The 20,456-nt window shown below is 44.3% G+C and overlaps 2 protein-coding genes across 11 annotated transcripts in view; one reads left to right on the top strand and one right to left on the bottom strand.

Annotated features, from left to right (window-relative positions):
• Nucleotides 1-19,023, top strand: part of NLRC5 (NLR family CARD domain containing 5) — a 247,515-nt gene extending 228,492 nt beyond the window's left edge. For 9 of the 10 annotated variants that reach the window (XM_056526173.1, XM_056526171.1, XM_056526178.1 and 6 more), the window contains 4 exons: nt 7,799-7,882; nt 8,824-8,907; nt 9,304-9,387; nt 18,339-19,023. In XM_056526173.1, the coding sequence (XP_056382148.1) occupies nt 7,799-7,882; nt 8,824-8,907; nt 9,304-9,387; nt 18,339-18,411 (325 nt within the window). In that variant the 3' untranslated portion in view covers nt 18,412-19,023. The other variant, XM_056526180.1, reaches the window with a different exon arrangement.
• On the bottom strand, nt 12,306-16,437 carry LOC130276595 (uncharacterized). Its single transcript, XM_056526184.1, has 2 exons — nt 15,648-16,437; nt 12,306-12,645 (listed from the first exon to the last, which is right to left on the bottom strand). The coding sequence occupies exons 1-2, from the start codon at nt 16,411-16,413 to the stop codon at nt 12,638-12,640; spliced, it is 774 nt and encodes a 257-aa protein (XP_056382159.1). The 5' UTR covers nt 16,414-16,437; the 3' UTR covers nt 12,306-12,637.
• Nucleotides 19,024-20,456: the final 1,433 nt, after the last annotated feature.

Below are 20,456 nucleotides of genomic sequence, written 5' to 3'. Positions count from 1 at the left end.
CAAACAGACATTTCTCAATTTTGGCATAGAGTTGGTTGTCACGAAGTCTCTGAAGAACCATACGGACATGCTGGCGGTGTTCTTCTAGATTGGCAGAAAAAATTAGGATATCGTCCAGATATACAACAACACAGGAGTATAACAGATCACGAAAAATTTCATTGACAAAGTCTTGGAAGACGGCAGGGGCATTGCACAGTCCAAAGGGCATGACCAGATACTCAAAGTGTCCATCTCTGGTGTTAAATGCCGTTTTCCACTCGTCCCCCTCTCTGATGCGGATGAGGTTATAGGCGCCTCTTAAGTCCAATTTAGTGAAGATGTGGGCACCTTGGAGGCGATCAAAGAGTTCAGAGATGAGGGGTAAGGGGTAGCGGTTCTTAACCGTGATTTTATTAAGACCGCGGTAGTCAATGCAAGGACGTAGGGAGCCATCTTTTTTGGACACAAAGAAAAATCCGGCTCCGGCAGGAGAGGAGGATTTACGGATAAAGCCCTTTTTTAGATTCTCCTGGACGTATTCGGACATGGCAAGAGTCTCTGGGGCAGAGAGAGGATAAATTCTGCCCCGGGGTGGAGTAGTACCCGGGAGGAGGTCGATAGGGCAATCATAAGGCCTGTGAGGAGGTAGAGTCTCAGCTTGTTTTTTGCAGAAAACATCCGCGAAGTCCATATAGGCCTTAGGGAGACCGGTTACTGGAGGAACCACAGAGTTACGGCAAGGGTTACTGGGAACCGGTTTTAGACAGTTCTTGGAACAAGAGGGCCCCCAACTCTTGATCTCCCCAGTGGACCAATCCAGGGTTGGGGAATGAAGTTGAAGCCAGGGAAGTCCAAGGAGAATTTCTGAGGTGCAATTGGGGAGGACCAAAAGTTCAATCCTCTCATGATGAGATCCGATGCTCATAAGAAGGGGCTCCGTGCGGAAACGTATGGTACAGTCCAATCTTTCATTATTTACACAATTGATGTAGAGGGGTCTGGCGAGACTGGTCACCGGGATGTTGAACCTGTTGACGAAAGAGGCCAAAATAAAATTTCCTGCAGATCCAGAGTCCAAGAAGGCCACAGCAGGGAAGGAGAAGGCAGAGGCAGACATCCGCACAGGCACTGTAAGACGTGGAGAAGCAGAGTAGACATCAAGGACTGTCTCACTTTTGTGCGGAGTCAGCGTACGTCTTTCCAGGCGGGGAGAACGGATAGGACAATCCCTCAGGAAGTGTTCGGTACTAGCACAGTACAGGCAGAGGTTCTCCATACGGCGTCGTGTCCTCTCTTGAGGTGTCAGGCGAGACCGGTCGACCTGCATAGCCTCCACGGCGGAAGGCACAAGAACAGATTGCAGGGGACCAGAGGAGAGAGGAGCCGAGGAGGAGAAACGCCTCGTGCGAACAGAGTCCATATCTTGGCGGAGTTCCTGACGCCTTTCGGAAAAACGCATGTCAATGCGAGTGGCTAGGTGAATAAGTTCATGTAGATTAGCAGGAATTTCTCGTGCGGCCAGAACATCTTTAATGTTGCTGGATAGGCCTTTTTTGAAGGTCGCGCAGAGGGCCTCATTATTCCAGGACAATTCTGAAGCAAGAGTACGGAATTGTACGGCATACTCGCCAACGGAAGAATTACCCTGGACCAGGTTCAACAGGGCAGTCTCAGCAGAAGAGGCTCGGGCAGGTTCCTCAAAGACACTTCGGATTTCCGAGAAGAAGGAGTGTACAGAGGCAGTGACGGGGTCATTGCGGTCCCAGAGCGGTGTGGCCCATGACAGGGCTTTTCCGGACAGAAGGCTGACTACGAAAGCCACTTTAGACCTTTCAGTGGGAAACAGGTCCGACATCATCTCCAGATGCAGGGAACACTGGGAAAGAAAGCCACGGCAAAACTTAGAGTCCCCATCAAATTTATCCGGCAAGGATAGGCGTAGCCCAGGAGCGGCCACTCGCTGCGGAGGAGGTGCAGGAGCTGGCGGCGGAGATGATTGCTGAAGCTGTGGTAGTAACTGTTGTAGCATAACGGTCAGTTGAGACAGCTGTTGGCCTTGTTGCGCTATCTGTTGTGACTGCTGGGCGACCACCGTGGTGAGGTCAGCGACAACTGGCAGAGGAACTTCAGCGGGATCCATGGCCGGATCTACTGTCACGATGCCGGCTGGCAGGTAGTGGATCCTCTGTGCCAGAGAGGGATTGGCGTGGACCGTGCTAGTGGACCGGTTCTAAGCCACTACTGGTTTTCACCAGAGCCCGCCGCAAAGCGGGATGGTCTTGCTGCGGCGGTAGTGACCAGGTCGTATCCACTAGCAACGGCTCACCTCTCTGGCTGCTGAAGATAGGCGCGGTACAAGGGAGTAGGCAGAAGCAAGGTCGGACGTAGCAGAAGGTCGGGGCAGGCAGCAAGGATCGTAGTCAGGGGCAACGGCAGAAGGTCTGGAAACACAGGCAAGGAACACACAAGGAACGCTTTCACTGGCACTAAGGCAACAAGATCCGGCAAGGGAGTGCAAGGGAAGTGAGGTAATATAGGGAAGTGCACAGGTGATAACCCTAATTGGAACCACTGCGCCAATCAGCGGCGCAGTGGCCCTTTAAATCGCAGAGACCCGGCGCGCGCGCGCCCTAGGGAGCGGGGCCGCGCGCGCCGGGACAGAACAGACGGGGAGCGAGTCAGGTAGGGGAGCCGGGGTGCGCATCGCGAGCGGGCGCTACCCGCATCGCGAATCGCATCCCGGCTGGCAGCGGGATCGCAGCGCCCCGGGTCAGAGGACGTGACCGGAGCGCTGCAGCGGAGAGAGAGAAGCGAGCGCTCCGGGGAGGAGCGGGGACCCGGAGCGCTCGGCGTAACAATTTTTTTACACTTTTTGGGGGTGAAATAGGGAAAATGGGACAATTTCCGTTTTTTCAAATTTTTTTACTTTTATTTTTTACTTTTTTTACTTTTATTTTTACACTTTAATAGTCCCCATAGGGGACTATTTATAGCAATCATTCGATTGCTAATAATGTTTAGTGCTATGTATAGGACATAGCACTGATCAGCATTATCGGACATCTTCTGCTCTGGTCTGCTCGATCTCAGACCAGAGCAGAAGACCCCGTGAGATGGTCGGAGCAAGGTGAGGGGACCTTCGGCCACCATGCTGGATGACCAGATCGCCGCGGCAGCGCTGCGGGCGATCCAATCATCCATTCAAAGTACTGCGATGCTGCAGATGCCGTAATCTGTATTGATCACAGCATCTGAGGGGTTAATGGCGGACATCTGTGCGATCGCGGATGTCCGCCATTACGGGCGGGTCCCTGGCTGCTATCAGCAGCCGGGACCTGCCGTGCATGACGCGAGCATCGCTCCGATGCTCGCGGTTATGCATAGAACGTAAATGTACGTCCTGGTGCGACAAGTACCACCTCGCCAGGACTTACATTTACGTCCTTTGTCGTCAAGGGGTTAAAGACCAACTGGTCTGAACATGGACCAAGAACGTGATACACAGAACAAATTCAAACTAGATACAAAGCAAACTGACTCCTAGGTTAGGGACAAAGTGAAGCTCAGGAAACAAATCTAACACTAGGAGGAACCGGATAAACTACAAAGCCAAACTGCAAATCATGGAGGAACACAGAAACGCACTAAGCATAAACAGGTCTAAATATGGGGCAAGACTCACAAAAACAGGCGTAAACACACACCCATAGAGAATACTTAACAAGGCACAAACGGGACAGACTAAACCCGACCAGGTACACATAATAACAGAAATATCAGAATAGAGCTAAAAGGTAACACTAGACAAAAAGCCATGGCAATACGAAGTACATGTGCACACAGAGACAAAATGCAGAGTAAATTCATATCAGCAGTCCCAGCTGGAGGGCAGAGCAGGATTTAAATAACCCCTCTTGTGCTGATATTGGCCAGGGACTGTAACTTTTTCCAGATTGATGCACCCCATGATTTTATTTACCTTGGCAGCAGCTGCCTGACACCGGTCACTTCAACTAAATTTACTGTTAACGAAAACTCCTAAGTCCTTTTCCACATCAGTCGTCCCAAGTGTGCTCCCATTTAATACATAATCCCAGCCCGGATTTTTCTTCCCCATGTGCATAACCTTACATTTATCAGTGTTGAACCTCATCTGCCATTTCCCAGCCCAAACCTCCAACCTATCCATATCCGTTTGTAACAGTGCACAGTCCTCTATTGTGTTGACCGTTTTACAGAATTTAGTATCATCTGCAAAGATTGCTAATTTACTATTCAACCCCTCTACAAGGTCATGAATATATTAAATAGAATAGGACCCAAGACTGACCCCTGTGGTACCCCACTAGTAACAGTCACCCAATCAGAATAAGTACCATTAATAACCACCCTCTGTTTCCTATCACTGAGCTTGGTACTTGCACACATTTTCCCCCAGTCCAATCCTTCTCATTTTATGCACCAACCTTTTATGTGGCGCCGTTTCAAATGCTTTGGGAAAATCCAGATATACAACATTCAGCAATTTCCCCTGGTCCAGTCTGGAGCTCACCTCCTCATAAAAGCTGATCAGGTTAGTTTGACGGGACCGATCCCTCATAAACCCATTGTGATATGGGGTCATACATTTATTTTTATAAAGATTCTCCAAAATAGCATCTCTTACAAAACCCTCAAACAATTTACATACAACGGATGTTAAACTAACAGGCCTATAATTCCTGGGTTCACCTTTTGACACCTTTTTAAATATTGGCACTACATTTGTTATGCACCCGTCCTGGGGAACAGTCCCTGTTACTATAGAGTCCTTGAATATTAGAAATAGGGGTCTGTCTACTACATTACTTACTTCCTTTAGAACACAGGGTTGAATGCCATCTGGACCTGGTGATTTGTCCATTTAGATTTTTTTGTAGGCGGCACTGTACTTCTTCCTGGGTTAGAGAGCTGACCTGTACTGGGGAGTTTACCTTATCTCGCATACCTGGCATTTTATTTTTTTTGAATACAGTGGAGAAGAATTTGTTTAATATATTTACTTTTTCCTTATCCCCTTCTATAATTTCTTCATCATTTTTTAAAGGGGCAACACTTTCATTTTTAACCTTTTTGCTATTTATATAGTTAAAGAACATTTTGGGGTTAGTTTCACTCTCTTTGGCAAGGAGTCTTTCTGTCTCTATTTTTGCAGCTTTTATCAGTTTATTAAAATATTTAACATTTTTCTCTATAGCTTTTTAATGCTTCTTCACTGCCGTAGTAGTTTAACCCCTTAAGGACCACTTTTTTTTCCGTTTTTGCACTTTAATTTTTCCTCATTTCCTTCTAAAAATCATAACGCTTCGAATTTTGCACCTAAAGACTTATATGAGGGCTAACTTTTTGCACCACCGATTGTACTTTGTAATGACATCAATCATTTCACCACAAAATTTACGGCGAACCCAGAAAAAAATATTTGTGGGGCAAAATTTGGAAGAAAACACCATTTTACACATTTTGAGTGCTTTCTATTCTACGCAGGGCACTTTTTGGTAAAAATGACACCATGTATTTATTCTGTAGGTCCATACAGTTACAATGATACCCAATTTAAATAGGTTTTCTTTATTTTACTACTTTAAAAAAATGATAACTGCATACACCAAAATTAGTATGTTTAAAATTGTCCTCTTGTGACCCCTTAACTTTTTTATTTTTCCACCTACAGGGTGTTGTGAGGGCTAATTTTTTGCCCCGTGAACTGGTTTTTATCGGTGCCATGATTGTTTTGATCGGACTTTTTGATCACTTTTTATAATTTTTTTTATACAAAGTGACCAAAAATACACAATTTTGGACTTTGGAATTTTTTTACATGTACACCATGCAGTTTAATTAACATTATATTTTTATAGTTAATTAAATATGTATGTTTATTTTAATTATGGTTATATAATTTTTTATATGGAATTCGAGAAAAGTCTCCCATTTAGTGTCAGTATTTTTGTTTTTGAGGACATTATCGTATTTTATACTGTTACATCAAGCTTGTAAAATTGTAGTTGCCTTCATAGTTCTCAGAGTTTCTTAGATTTACATTCTGTGTAACAGATCTTCAATATAATATTTTAACAAATCTCAAAGAGAAGCATCAACAAAAAATTGTACAAAGTAGTGGCTTCCCATTTGTTACTTTTTCATTATGTGCTGCAAATGCAATGTACATGATAGCCTTCCAGAAGCTTGACAAAGACAGGTGACAGCGAAAGGAAGGGTTGGTATGTTTTCCAACAGCTATTGCCTTATGTATGATCATCTTTATCAGCTGTCTGATCAAAACAGGGTTCAGAGGTATCTGGTACTCATAATGGCCCTCATTTACTAAGAGTGGAGTGTAGGTTTCTTTGTGGGTTTTAATTCCCTACAATTAATTTTCCACAGTATTTACTAAGGTTTTCCTACACTTTCCACTTTCCCTACACTTTGCTTTTTTTTACACATGCTCTGATCTGTAGGGTTTTCCTCTGTTCAAATCCACCACATTTTATGTGGAAACCTTAGTAAATATGTTGGGGTTTTGTGAAAATGTCGGGAACACGCCCCTTTTCAGAGACCCGCCCCTTTTCCTGGCGGCCATGCCCCTTTTCAGGTTTTCTTTGCAGAATGGAGAGTTAGTTGGGGTTTTTTCAATTCTGGCGCAAAATCTGGCGCAGACAGAATTTCTGGTGCTATGCAACAGAATCTGGCGCACAACCAGACAAAACATGTCGGGTTTGCAATAGTAAATGAGGGCATTAGTGTCCTATACCTTGATAAAGCTGGGTCGCTCCAGCGAAACGTCGGGGGGATGCTAGGGAGCAACTAATTTTAATAAGCAATAATAGGAATTGGTAGATAAAATAGAGGAATTTATATGTTATGTGGACTGTTAAAATTGGAGTCTTAGGACCCAGAATAATGGAATAAAAGAGTCCCTAACATAGAAGCCTGAGTTAAAATTAAATTAATGGAACCATTATTGAACCAATCCAATTCCTATATATTGTGTTTTTAAACACCCTTCTTTTTTGTATTATTTTTGCACTACAATTAGTTTTTTTTTTAAATAATAAATAAAAGTGAAGTTTTAAAAGGGTGACCCTAGTTGGGGGACTTAGTCCCGGATGGGTTTCCGACCCTGAAGGGAATTGGAATTTATTAATTAAATACCCTGGGTACCCTATGGGGGACTTTTGTATATATGATGCCCAGTACAGCATCTCCAGTTGCTACATCAAGGCACTACATTCTTTGTTTTCCTTTTTGTGTCTTCTCAACATTTTTCTAAATAAAGCCTTTTATAAACATTAAATATTGTATGGCCATGCATTGATGCAGCCAGAGATAGTTATGCATCCAACAGATGTCAGGTGTTCATACTACTGCAGCTCCATAGCAGAACTTTTAACAAGGAATTGGATTAAACCGAAGGATTGAACATGTTCTTCTGGCAGAATCCAACAGAGAAGTTCCGGGAATTCAGCAGGTAGTAAATAGGATGGTGATTACTGACCACAACACTTTGCCATGAACAGTAGGCATCGAAACCGGAGAAGACTGCTGTAAGCAGAATCTGTTCAGAATTTCCTTATGGAGATTCTTGGGAGAAATCCGGAGTGTAAATGGGACATTTCACAGGTTGTGAATTTATGCTCTATGATGAAAGATCATGTAGAGATTGCCATTATCTACAGTCCAGCAGTTCTGTTTCTGCAACTAAAACATGCTTCACTAACTCTTGTTTGTGTGTATTGTGGAATTGACTTTAACCCATTCTTCTGTGTTTACACAGCCTAAAATTATGCGCAGTTTCTGACAGTAGTTGCAAGTCCCTGGCAGTAGCGCTCGGATGCTGTCAGAACTTGGAAGAGATCATGTAAGTATGCAAAATTTGTAGAGAATAGAACAACTTATGCATACAAAACACACATTGATATGCAAACCATGTAAATAAACAGGTTCTAGGAAAGGCATTACCCTGTGAGACAATTCCAGTAAATTTAAGATTAGAAAGTGTCTATTCATTCTGATTGTGTACAATGCATTATAATACTACAGTATAGTACAGGATGATTACCTGGAAATAGTGGTAATACAGGTTTTATTTACTTTGATTTTAAGGGCCCCAACTGCATTAAAATAATACACTGATATTTATTACTCTGATCCCACACTAATCCCCCATTCAAGCTCGCATTTGCACCCCGTCTTTCTTTTGCAGTGGATGTCATGTGACTGCTGTGGACATCACTGCTCTGTGATGGGAGCCTTGATGGCCAGAGTTGGCCTGTGACTACTAAGGCTGCAGATTGGCTGCAGCAGTCACATTATCTCCACTCTAAAAATATGTTTTTTCCAGTTTTTTGTTTTTTATTTAAGTCATTTTGATTACTAAGTCTGTGTCTGAGACTGAAAATAGTAATTTTTTGGCTTTATGTTATGGCTTTATGTTATCCTATCATAGGACTATTTACTATAACTATTTACTATCTACTATTATTTATGTTTTAGAACAGCTTAAAGAACATATATCAAGTAGACCCAGACTAGTAAACATTTGGTTAAAGGCAACTTTTTGGTAAATAACTGCAATGGAATCTCATTGTGTCTCTAGAGGAAACAATATTGTAAGCATGTTTAAATTTTTCCAATAGTCACAAAGCTATGTATATAGATTGCTATAGAAGGAAAATATAATTAGCGTACAAATACCCAAATAGAACTGTTAGCAACATACTGGATACAACAGATGAATGGATTTGATAGCAGATGTTAGAAAATATATTGATAACATTTTTAATCAAAATATTCTTGTAGATTATCTTGGAACAGAATTGGAGACGATGGATCATGTGCTCTCTCTTCCTCTTTAAAGAACATGAGAAGACTAAAGAAGCTGGAGTTAGTGAAAACTTTAAATGCTTGATACACTCAGAATTTTGACGTAGGGGAACTCTAGTAGGCCTTATATCTATGGAGAAAGGGAGATCAGTGGCTGTAACAGACATCTGGTCCAACTTATCTCTGTAGGAAACAAACAAAAATATAGGGTAAAATCTAGTCAAGTGGGAAAAATGGGCTGTCCCTATAGTGAGAACTGTTTCACAGAGCCTGTTAAAATCTGCAAGATCAGAAATGTAATGAGTATGGCCAACAGACAGATCGTTAATATAAAACTTCCAAATTAAGAAAATTACTTTGATGGTGTAAATATTGAAGGTAGACAAGAACGAAATGGATTACATATTGTTTAGGTTGTGTATCCATCTGATGTATTCCATTTATCTTTTCCTTAAGCCTGGAGAAAAACCAGATCAGAGTAAAAGGTGCAGAAGCAATGGCCCAAGCATTAAGTGTCTGTCTTTGGATAAAAGTGATAAGGTAAGTGAGACGTTCTCCTTACTGATAATAATAAGAGATAAGTCATCTATACTAATAGCTGGGAAAATGAGAAGTCGTCAATACTACTACAGTAGTAGCTGGGAAAATGAAGAGACCAGACCAGCCCAAATGTCCCTGATCAAAAGTTTACATACCCATGAATGTTAAGCCTTGTTACAGACATGCAAGGTAACACACACAGGTTAACATACAAAAAAATCGGTATAAGGGTGGGATTCAGACAAACTGAGAAGTGCATGGTAGTATTATTTTCAGGGGTGCAGTGTGTGGCAGTATTATATTCAGGGGCCAGTATGTGGCAGGGTTATATTCAGAGGGTACAGTGTGTGGCAGGGTTATATTCAAGTGCACAGTGTGTGACAGGGCTATATACAGGGCACAGCATGGGGCTATATACAGGGGCACAGCATGTGACAGTATTATATTCAGTGTTACAGTATGTGTAAGTATTATATTGTGTCCAGTGTTTAGCAGTATTATATTCAGGGGCACAGTGTGGAGGGGTATTATATTTAGGGAAACAGAGTGTGGCAGTAACCAGTAGAACAGTGTGTGGCAGTATTGTATTCAGGTGCACAGTATTGTATTCAGGGGCACAGTGTGTGGCAGCATTATATATAGGGGCATAGAGTGTGGCTATATCCAGCGGAACAATGTGTGTCAGTATTGTATTCAGGGGTAGAGTGTTTTGTATTATTATATTAAGGGGAACAGTGTGTAACAAGGTTTTATTCAAGGCATAGTATATGGCAGTTTGATCATCAGGGACACAGAATGTGACCGTATTATATTTAGTGTTACTGTCTGTGGAAGTATTATATTGTGCCCAGTGTCTAGCAGGATTATATTCAGGGGCACAGTGTGGTGGGGTATTATACTTAGGGAAACAGTGTGTGACAGTATTCAGGTCAACAGTGTGTGACAGTGTTATATTCAGGAGCACAATGTGTGGCAGTATTATATTCAAGAGCACAGTATGTGTCAGTATTCAGAGAAACAGTGTATAGCAGTATTGTATTCAGTGGTGCAGTGTGTGGAACTGTTGTTTTTAGGGAGAACAGTTTGAGCTAATATAAGAAGGTTGTCTTGGTAAAGAGGACAAGGATCTGCAGAAAGTGAACAGTTAAGGTTATGTTCACATGGCTGAATTTCTGCATGGAATTCTGCATGAAAATTCTGCATGGATTTATAGCTAGTTCACTTCAATGGAATTACTGCAGCAGAAATTCTGCTGTGTGAATGGGACAGTAGAATCCTATTTAAGTGTATTGGCTCTAAATCCATGCGGAATTCTCATGCAGAATTCCATGCAGAAATTGTGCTTTGTGACCAAATCAAGAGGAAAATAAACTATTACAGAGAAGACATAACCTGTGAATCACTATCATTGTATATTCTGTCTATGTTCCATCAGTGCTATAGTCATAGGTAACGTCTTTAGCAATGATGGGTGAAACAACAACTCCCAGCATACCCTTACCATTGATTCACATGGTAAAAACCCCAGCACGCCCTAAACTGACTTGGGAGTTGGTATATTTAATTTTTAAAGTAATTTCCCACCATACGGTACACCGCGGGCATCAGTCATGTCAAGTAGAGAACCTCTTGTTAAAAATGTTAATCCCACCCCTGATTCCTACACAACGTGCATGAGCTACGGCAATGTTTAAATCCACAATGTACAAATTATTACGCAAGTTGCATACATTACCCAACTGTCACGTATGAGCAGGGAAGGAGTGCACAATATTCTCGCCCACTCCCCTATCCCTGCCTACTTACGTACCTGCCCTAGGCAACAGGTCCATAACCACGGTGACAGTCCCTCCCTAGACAAGTGAGGGACGTAATTGTCAAAATAATAAAATACAATAATACAGACTCAGGTCAAAGAACAGTAGGGAACAGACAGACTAACAAAGCAAAACTAACACACTTGCACAATAAGTCAATGTCCACTATTTGCGTCAAAGGCCAGGAGTTTGTCAAAAATTGCTAATACCAAAGAGAAGAGTCAGAGAGATGAGACAAAGGGTCAAAATGCCAGATATAACAGATACAGTAGAAAGCTAGCTAGGAGTACAAAACTGAGCTCTTTAGCAGGCAAAAACTGGGAGTAGACTGCCAGCTTATATAGGTCCAGACCAGGTATACAATCAAGGTCAGCTGACCAGTCTCAGCAGACAGGTGTAACCAAAGCAACCAAACAAAAGCTCTTAGTGCAAGTTAACCCTTTGTTTCCTTACATTCCTTAATGTGTGTAGGAAAATCACACGGTAGCAGCTCCATCGGACGTTATAGGGAAAAAATTACTTGGGTGACTCAACCCAAGCTATGTCACTGCTCTCACATGAATATTAATCCCACAAAAAATTAAAGAAATATGCTTTGCCTGCTTACTCATTTTCTTTTAAAATGGCACATAGAGTATCAATTCTCCAAGGATATGCAAACTTTACACAACTGTAATGCCTATTCCCCTCTGCCCCTCCACACATGTAACATTTTCCATGCAGAGACAGAACCACCCTACCACACATCTGTAGTGGGCTCCACCAGCTCTTTACCTGTCCACCAGTATTACACTAATAGGAAACGTTGACGATATACCACCAGCAGCATCAGTAGCTCAGACATAATGCCCTATTGGTTGTACAATAATAAAAATTGCCCCTTTATCACTATATTCACAGACTTGATAATTTTAAAGATTTATAAATATCTTTGGGGTAAGGATTAGTGAAGGACGTACATACTGTTTTGATTCACCTTTTTCTACATATTAACTGCATGTTCTCTGTTGGGAAAATTGAGGATTTTCCTAGTAGAGTGACGGAAAATATTGATTTTATTAAGACAGGAGGCTCATATCAGAATGCATTATCCTTCTTTATTTTGCCCATTAGCAGAAAGAATGACAGTGTTAAACATAAAAAGAAAAAGAAAACACAGGTGTCCAAGCACCTAGTAACCATAGCAACTCCCTCCTCCATCCCACCAATCCAAGCATAGACTGCCCTATATAACCAAGCTGCAGCCCCTCCTCCTCCTCTTTCTTTATGCCGTGACGAAATCCAGCATCGAAACTGCAGAACTCGCGCGGCGGCGTCCACACGGAGGATCTTGAACCAATAACGCAGAACGTCAATCTTCAAACAGGAACGATCAACCGGATAGGTCACGCAGCTGACCCCAACAAAGAACCGTGGCAAGGCAGAACCATTCTTCAATATCCTGAAAACAACAAAGGTTATAAATAATAACGGGTAGGGGAAACGGGTGGGATGATATTCGCCTCCTGTCTTAATAAAATCAATATTTTCCGTCACTCTACTAGGAAAATCCTCAATTTTATTGCAGACAGGAGGCTCATATCAGAATGCATGTTCAAAGCACAGTACATAGAGAAGCATCATAAATCCATCACAATACAGACATAGACACATGTACAGTAGGTTTAAAATAGAACGTACGGAATGTATCCTCGGACGACCAGTCGGCCGCCCTCAAGAGTTCCGAAAGCGAGCCACCCGTCTGAAGGACTTTGGTCGACATCGCACTCCTAGTGGAGTGAGCCGTGAACAGTGACACATCAATACCCGCTAAGGACATTGTCAATTTCACCCACCGAGCCAATGTCGGGGAGGAAACCGGTAAATATGGCGGACAATAGGAGATGAGGAGCTGCGCCGAACCCGTCGGACGACGCGTAGCTGTCCTCAACTCATAAGATCGAAGACATCGCACGACACACAATTTCGGGCGCGTCGGAAAAAATGGGAAGAAAACCGAACGTAGATCGGTTTTGGTCCTACGACAAATGGAAAAACGAACCCCATCGGGAACAAATTGTTTCCTGGAAATATCCAGGGCCCGTACGTCTGACACACGCTTGATGGAGACCAGGCATAACAACATTGTCAATTTAAACGACAGGAGTTTAAGAGACAAGTCGTCATTGTCTTCCCATGTCTCAAACATGCGTAATACACTGCTAACATCCCACGTGGTGAGATATCGCGAAGAAGGCGGTCTCTTAAACCGCATCCCCCTCATAAGACGGCAGACAATAGGGTGTTGTCCAACCAGCAAGCCATCCACCAACCCATGGGAGGCGGAAATAGCCGAGCGATAAACGTTGATCGTGCGATAAGCTTTCCCCGCCTCAAAAGACTCCGAGAGGTAATTAATGACCTCCGCTACAGGGGCACGTACGGGATCCAAATCCCGTCGTGAGCACCAACGAAGCCAAAGTCCCCAGGCTGATCGATAAGCCGATCTGGTACCTGGAGCCCAAGCGTCATTGATGAGGTCAGAAGCCGATTGCGAAATGCGGCCCCCAAGCGAAGGTGTCCCGAGATCAACCATGCCAATAGCGGCAGTTGATCGTCCGATGTCAAGGGATGAAGATTCCCTGAGGGGTCTCGAAGCAACGTGAGTAGAGGCGGACACAACCTCGGCACATCTATGGCCATCCCCAGGACCTGGGGAAACCATGACTGAGTCGGCCACCAGGAGGTGATCAACACCAGCATCGCTTTTTGGGACACCGTCTGCCATAATACTCTGGGGATCATGGCAAATGGCGGGAAGGCGTACAGAGTGCTCTGTGGCCACACTTGAAGAAACGCGTCCGGATCCGGTCGCCAACTGAAAAATCGTGGCAGCTGTCGATTGAGACGAGATGCGAATAAGTCGATACTCAATGGCCCCCACAGGGCATGGATCGCCTGGAACACCCTTGGTTCCAACATCCAATCGCTGGAGTCCGTGAGGTACCTGGAGTTCCAGTCCGCAATGGCGTTGGAAATTCCAGGAAGATACTCCGCGGTCAACAATATATTCCGCTGAAGGCAGAATTGCCAAAGGACCGTCGCGAGATCTGCGAGGATCTTGGATTTCGTGCCTCCCAGGCGGTTGATGTATTGAACGGCTGCTACATTGTCCATGCGCAGCAGGATACAACAATCCGACCTGTGGAAAGCGAAACTCCTCAGGGCAAAGGTGCCCGCGAGAAGTTCCAGGCAATTGATGTGCAAACACATTTCTGATGGTGACCACTTGCCTCCGGACGTCGATGCCCCGCAGCGGGCACCCCAACCCCGCAGGCTGGCGTCTGATTCTATCACTAAGTCCGGTTTGGAATTGAAAATTGTCTTCCCATTCCAAACCTGGGCATGACGTAGCCACCACAGGAGTTCTCCCTTGGCTTCTGCGGATAGTGGCACTTCGGTTGAGTAGGGCAAACCCTCCCTCAAGTGCCGAATCTTCAGTCTCTGCAGCGCCCTGTAGTGTAAGGGGGCAGGGAAGATCGCCTGGATGGAGGCTGTCAGCAGACCGACCACCCGAGCGAGCGCCCGCAATGAGACCACCTCTGCACGGAGAAGCTTCCGGATCTCCTTGCGGATCGTAGTCAGTTTCCTCGTGGGCAGACTCAGGGTGGCCAAGTGGGTATCCACCTCGAACCCCAGGAACTCCGTCCGTCGAGACGGCGTGAGTACCGACTTCTCTTCGTTGAGCAAAAAGCCCAACTCCGAGAGCAGAGCGGCCGTCCATTGGACATGCTGCACGGCCAACGCGTACGTGGACGCCATGATCAGAATATCGTCGAGATAGACGATCAGGCGTACCCCCCGGCTCCTGAGCAAAGCCATGACCGGTCTCAGCAGTTTGGTGAAGCACCATGGTGCTGAAGAAAGGCCGAACGGGAGGCATGCAAATTCCCATTTGCGACCTTCCCAACAGAACTGAAGATATGGACGGGAAGAAAGGTGTATCGGCACGGTTAGATACGCGTCTTTCAGATCTATCTTCGCCAACCAGTCTCCTGGTAGCAAAAGATCTCTGAGAAGATGTATCCCCTCCATCTTGAAGTGGCGATACAAAACGTACTCGTTTAAATGTTTCAAGTTTATGACCGGGCGGTGACCTCCGTCCTTCTTTTTGACCAAGAAAATATTGCTCACATAACCCGGAGCGTCCCAAGACACCTCCTGAATGGCGTGCTTCAACTGCAGATCCATCAATTCTGAGCGGATCAGGGCCTTGTCGGCGTCCGCGAAGTGTATCGCTGGTGGCCAACAAGTCTGTATCGGAGGATAGAGAAATTCTATTTGATAGCCGGTTACAGTTTGCAAGACCCACGGGTCGGATGTGATCCGGGACCAGGTCCGGAAAAAATACCCCAGCCTGCCCCCCACAGGAACCCATGTTAATGACAGAATAGGCAGTCTCACCTGTGCCCCTGGATCTTGGGTATCCGCGGCTGGCACCCCTCGCTCTCCACGGACGTCCTCTAGGCGGAAAGAATGGAGTCGAGGGCTGTGGTGGCTGGGGAACTGGTGTGTAATATTGTCTGTCAGGCATGTAGTGGCCCCTGTTATAGGGTCTATAGTTGGTGGCACGGCCGGAAGGGCGACCCCTACCCCTTCCAGCCCTGGGGAAAACCTTGTTAGCGCCCACCTTTTTTAAAGAGGATTGGGCTTTGTCAAGGCCCGAGAAAAGGCCAACATACTTATTTATATTTTTAAGAAAGGCCTCCCCGAATAGTAAACCGTCCGCTGGCGGACCAGGTTCGTCGGTAGCCAGGTGAGTAAGTTGGGGATCCAGCCGCATAAGGATGGATCTCCGGCGTTCCGTAGACGCCGCAGTGTTTGCATTGCCGAGCAAGCAAACTGCTCGTAATGCCCAGCCCCGTAAAATGTCTGCATCAATTACTTCACCTGAAGCGACAGCATGTTCGGCCAATTGTAAAATCTTAGTCATAGGCCCAAGGACATCCAACAATTTGTCCTGAACAGTTTTGAAAGATTTGTCAATACCCTTTTTAGGGTTTTTACCGGTCTTAACCAGATAGCGCACCAGAATGGGGTCCAACTCTGGCGTCGTGGCGACATTATTGGGCAGTGACGGTCGTGGACACTCCGCCCTCAGTTTATTGCGGTTGCGACCATCTAAAGATTTGCGCAGCCAAGCCGAAACATAATCAGCCACCTGTGACATGGGCGTCCACTCCCCCGAACGGGGGTGTTTGATATTCTCCAGGCTGAAGAATGGAATTCCCATGGAATCCAAGATCGCCCCGGGGGCGCTTGTGTCAGCGGAGCCATGTGGAGGAGAACGACTCGCGTTCCCTTCCAGATCCTCGTCCTCCAACTCATATAAATCATCATCCCCAGAGTCTGAGGTGCCATCTGAATCTTCAACAAAAGAGTCGGGTTTATTACGCCTGGAGGACCGAGAGGTTCCACCGGGCACGTCATCCCCATCTGTGGGGTTCTGAGCACTCACATTGGTATCCTCAGGAGGCACTGAGGTCTTAGTTAGTTTAGAACCACCTCCAATAGTAGGTGTATTGGTAAGGTGGGTATCTAAGTCGGAGCAATAGCGTCTCTTCCGGTCCGACTTGCCGGGTCTTAGTAGGCTGGAAGCCTGGGATTGTATGTGGGAGGCGACCAAGGGGGTATCTGAAGAGGCCGGCCCTTCCCGGTGTTGCCGTGACAACGCCATGGAAACAGATTTTGATATGCTGTCATTGACAGATGACATGGCGGAGGCCAGGGCGGATTGGACCGATGTAGACACCATCTGTTGCAATAATTCAGAAGGGGCTAGGATATGGTCCTGAGATGAATGAGTCAGCCCACCATTAGGTGGAGATAGCTGATCATCAGACATGATGTAGTTAAAATATGTATGGATGTACAATATAAGTGTGCAGTCCCAGCTGTAAGGAGAGAACAGACAGAGGGACTAGCATTAACTGCAGTGAATAAATAACATATAAATATACAAGAGTATACAATAAGAGAGAGTAGAGAAAAATGTTCGCAATAATGCGCAGCGAAAAAATCCCACTCAGTTGCGAACTGGGTAAGGCGATATTAATGCGCCAGCGCCGAATGATGAACGGAGGGGCCGCGGGGAATCCCTGAGTCGGCGACCGACGAAACGGCCGGGCCGCGCAACCAAGGGACTCGCCGGGGCACCACACAGAAGGCCCCGCACGTAGGCGAGGTAACAGGCCAAAACGCTCGCGAAGCGAACGTGCGGACACGCCCCCCTGCAGCGCGCGAAGCGCTCAGGAGATCTCAGACTGAAAGCCGGAGAAGAAGGGGGGCGGAGTCAGGAAAAATGGCGGAGCGCCAAAGGGGAGAAAAAATAAGTGAGACAGAACAACGGTACAGTTCCCTGGGTCTGAAATACCGACCCAGAGGACAGAAAAGGGGGGGAACGGAAATAGATATATAGATGTATATAGATAGAAAAACACGGGGAGAGGGGGGAGAGAGAGATAAAGATAGAGAGAGAGGGACCCTCGCTCCCTCAGAAGCTGGCCACAGAGGGCAGAAGTCCCCCAACCCTGGGAGTACAGGGTAAAGGGAGAAATTACAGTGTGGGTGACAGGAATGAGAATTATTAATGCACTTATCTGTTAGATACTGATGCTGCTAACGAGCAGAAAGAAAGAGGAGGAGGAGGGGCTGCAGCTTGGTTATATAGGGCAGTCTATGCTTGGATTGGTGGGATGGAGGAGGGAGTTGCTATGGTTACTAGGTGCTTGGACACCTGTGTTTTCTTTTTCTTTTTATGTTTAACACTGTCATTCTTTCTGCTAATGGGCAAAATAAAGAAGGATAATGCATTCTGATATGAGCCTCCTGTCTGCAATAAAATCATAGTTGTGTTACATAGAGAAAATATCCATACCAATAAGGTCTTCTCTAATCTTTGCTACCTCCTATAGGTCTCATCTTTCTATATAGGGTAACCTGCCTATTCTACCTATTCTGACTGTTCCTTATGTAGACATGTGATGATTGGGTTAAAAGAAATGCCTTTATTCTGCGTCCATTATTGATGTCATTGATTCTTTCTTCATTTACAATAAGCGCAATGTTGATTTAACATTCTTGTTTATTTTTCAGCTTGTGGGGCAATCTAGTAACAAAGGAGATGGCAGAGAAGCTTCACAAAGAAAATGCAAGGCTCAGCTTTTGAATCCGCTTTAAAGACTTTCAATGCATCTTTTAAACCAAATACTAAAGAAACTTTGCAAATAGCCATGATTAAAAAATGTTGCTGTCTCATGTTAGTCCCTCCATCTGCCCGCTTTATTAGGTCTGTAAATGTGTATTAAGAAGGCTAATGGCAGCAAGACCAGACTACACACAGGGTTTTCTTGTAGTCTGTTACCATGAAGACACATATATCTGTACAGGAGCTGTATAAGCAAGACACTACCATTTTTTGATGAAGGCTAAACATTGATTCATTGTTTGATTGCAAAAATGTACATACTGTATATAGCCTTTAAGCCTGCAATGCAAATTATGTGTAAAGATCTGAATAACCTTGTTTACTTTTATTGATGATTGAAGTACATTTCTTTTGCATATGTGACTTTTCTGTGGCTTTTTTGCTGTGGTAGAGAGCAACGTCTTATGTGCGTGCACTGATTTAATTTTGATAAGAACAGGGACCTTATTGGTTTCTATAAACCAGGCCGAGACTACTGTAGGTAGGGCTAAAGTTTATATAGGCTACACTTCTTGGGTCCGCACACAGGTTATAAGTGGGCTATTCCACAGCGAATTGTGCTTTGTGGCTGAACTGACTGTGCTTGACTCCATCACTGATAGATCTTAAAGGGGTATTCCAGAAAAAAAACTTTTCATATATATCAACTGGCTCCAGAAAGTTAAACAGATTTGTAAATTACTTCTGTTAAAAAATCTTAATCCTTTCAGTACTTATGAGCTTCTGAAGTTAAGGTTGTTCTTTTCTGTCTAAGTGCTCTCTGATAACACCTGTCTCGGGAAATGCCCAGTTTAGAAGAGGTTTGCTATGGGGATTTGCTTCTAAACTGGGCGTTTCCCGAGACAGGTGTCATCAGAGAGGACTTAGACAGAAAAAAACAACCTTAACTTCAGAAGCTCATAAGTACTAAAAGGATTAAGATTTTTTAATAGAAGTAATTTACAAATCTGTTTAACTTTCTGGAGCCAGTTGATATATATAAAAAGTTTTTTTCCTGGAATACCCCTTTAAATATGTGGTGTCCATTCATTAGAAGCAGAGCTCCCCATAGTACCTGCATAGAAGCAGATGAGGCAACTGATCTTGGGTTTCTTTACCTCCTCATGCAACCGACACAGCTTCTGGAAGCCCATGTGGGAAAAGTAATCGTTCTGCACCAGCAATGGCTTTTCATGCAGCTCTAGTATGCATCTGCCCTTCGCATGAAGCTGCATGTATAGGGCACCTCAGGGCAGGACGGGGCTCAGCCATGACAGGTGCATATGTGGCCACTATCCCCACACTTGCTGCACGGCCGGCTGCAGCAGCATTATCCCATATGCCTTGATGTTAAGGAAAGCCCTAGTCTAGTCACTAGACTAGGAACATCCTTGACATCACAGCACATGGATTGCTGGCTACAAGGAGTCCTTAGGCGGACCACATGTGACAACTTACTGTAAAGGCACTCATCTGGTTACCATTATGTTTACATAAAGTTTGTAAATGATGCCTTGGTTTTTATGGAATAGGATTGGACATGTATATAATGTAGATGGAGCTGTTGATTATATGGTAGCTATGAACATGCATTTTTTCTTAACCCATTCATTTTCTTGGGAGGTAGAAAAAAACTGCAAATATGTCATTGTTTTTTGAAAGTTTTGTTTTTATGGCATTGAACGTGCAGTATATATGACACGATAACTAATCTGTAGTTAATCACAATTATGGTGATACCAAATTTGTCTTTTATGCTTTTCTAGTTTTACACAATATTACATTTTTTATTTAAAAAAATAATAATGTTTTGTGTGGTTGCATTCAAAGACTCATTATGCTTTTATTCTACCATTGGCAAACTTTTATAAGGACTTGTGGGATAAATTGTAGTTTACATTGGTACTTTTTTGGGATGCATATTGATCACTTTTTATTCTATTATTTTGTTAGAGGACCTTGGAAGAGAGCAGAGAGCACTGGGGACAGAAAATAAATTAAAAAAGAAAAGAACTTCCTTACCTTTA

This window comes from Hyla sarda, chromosome 6 (assembly GCF_029499605.1).
Source record: "Hyla sarda isolate aHylSar1 chromosome 6, aHylSar1.hap1, whole genome shotgun sequence".
Classification (NCBI taxonomy): domain Eukaryota; kingdom Metazoa; phylum Chordata; class Amphibia; order Anura; family Hylidae; genus Hyla; species Hyla sarda.
The sequence above is the reverse complement of the archived record's forward strand: the minus strand, read 5'-3'. Positions and strand labels throughout refer to the sequence as shown.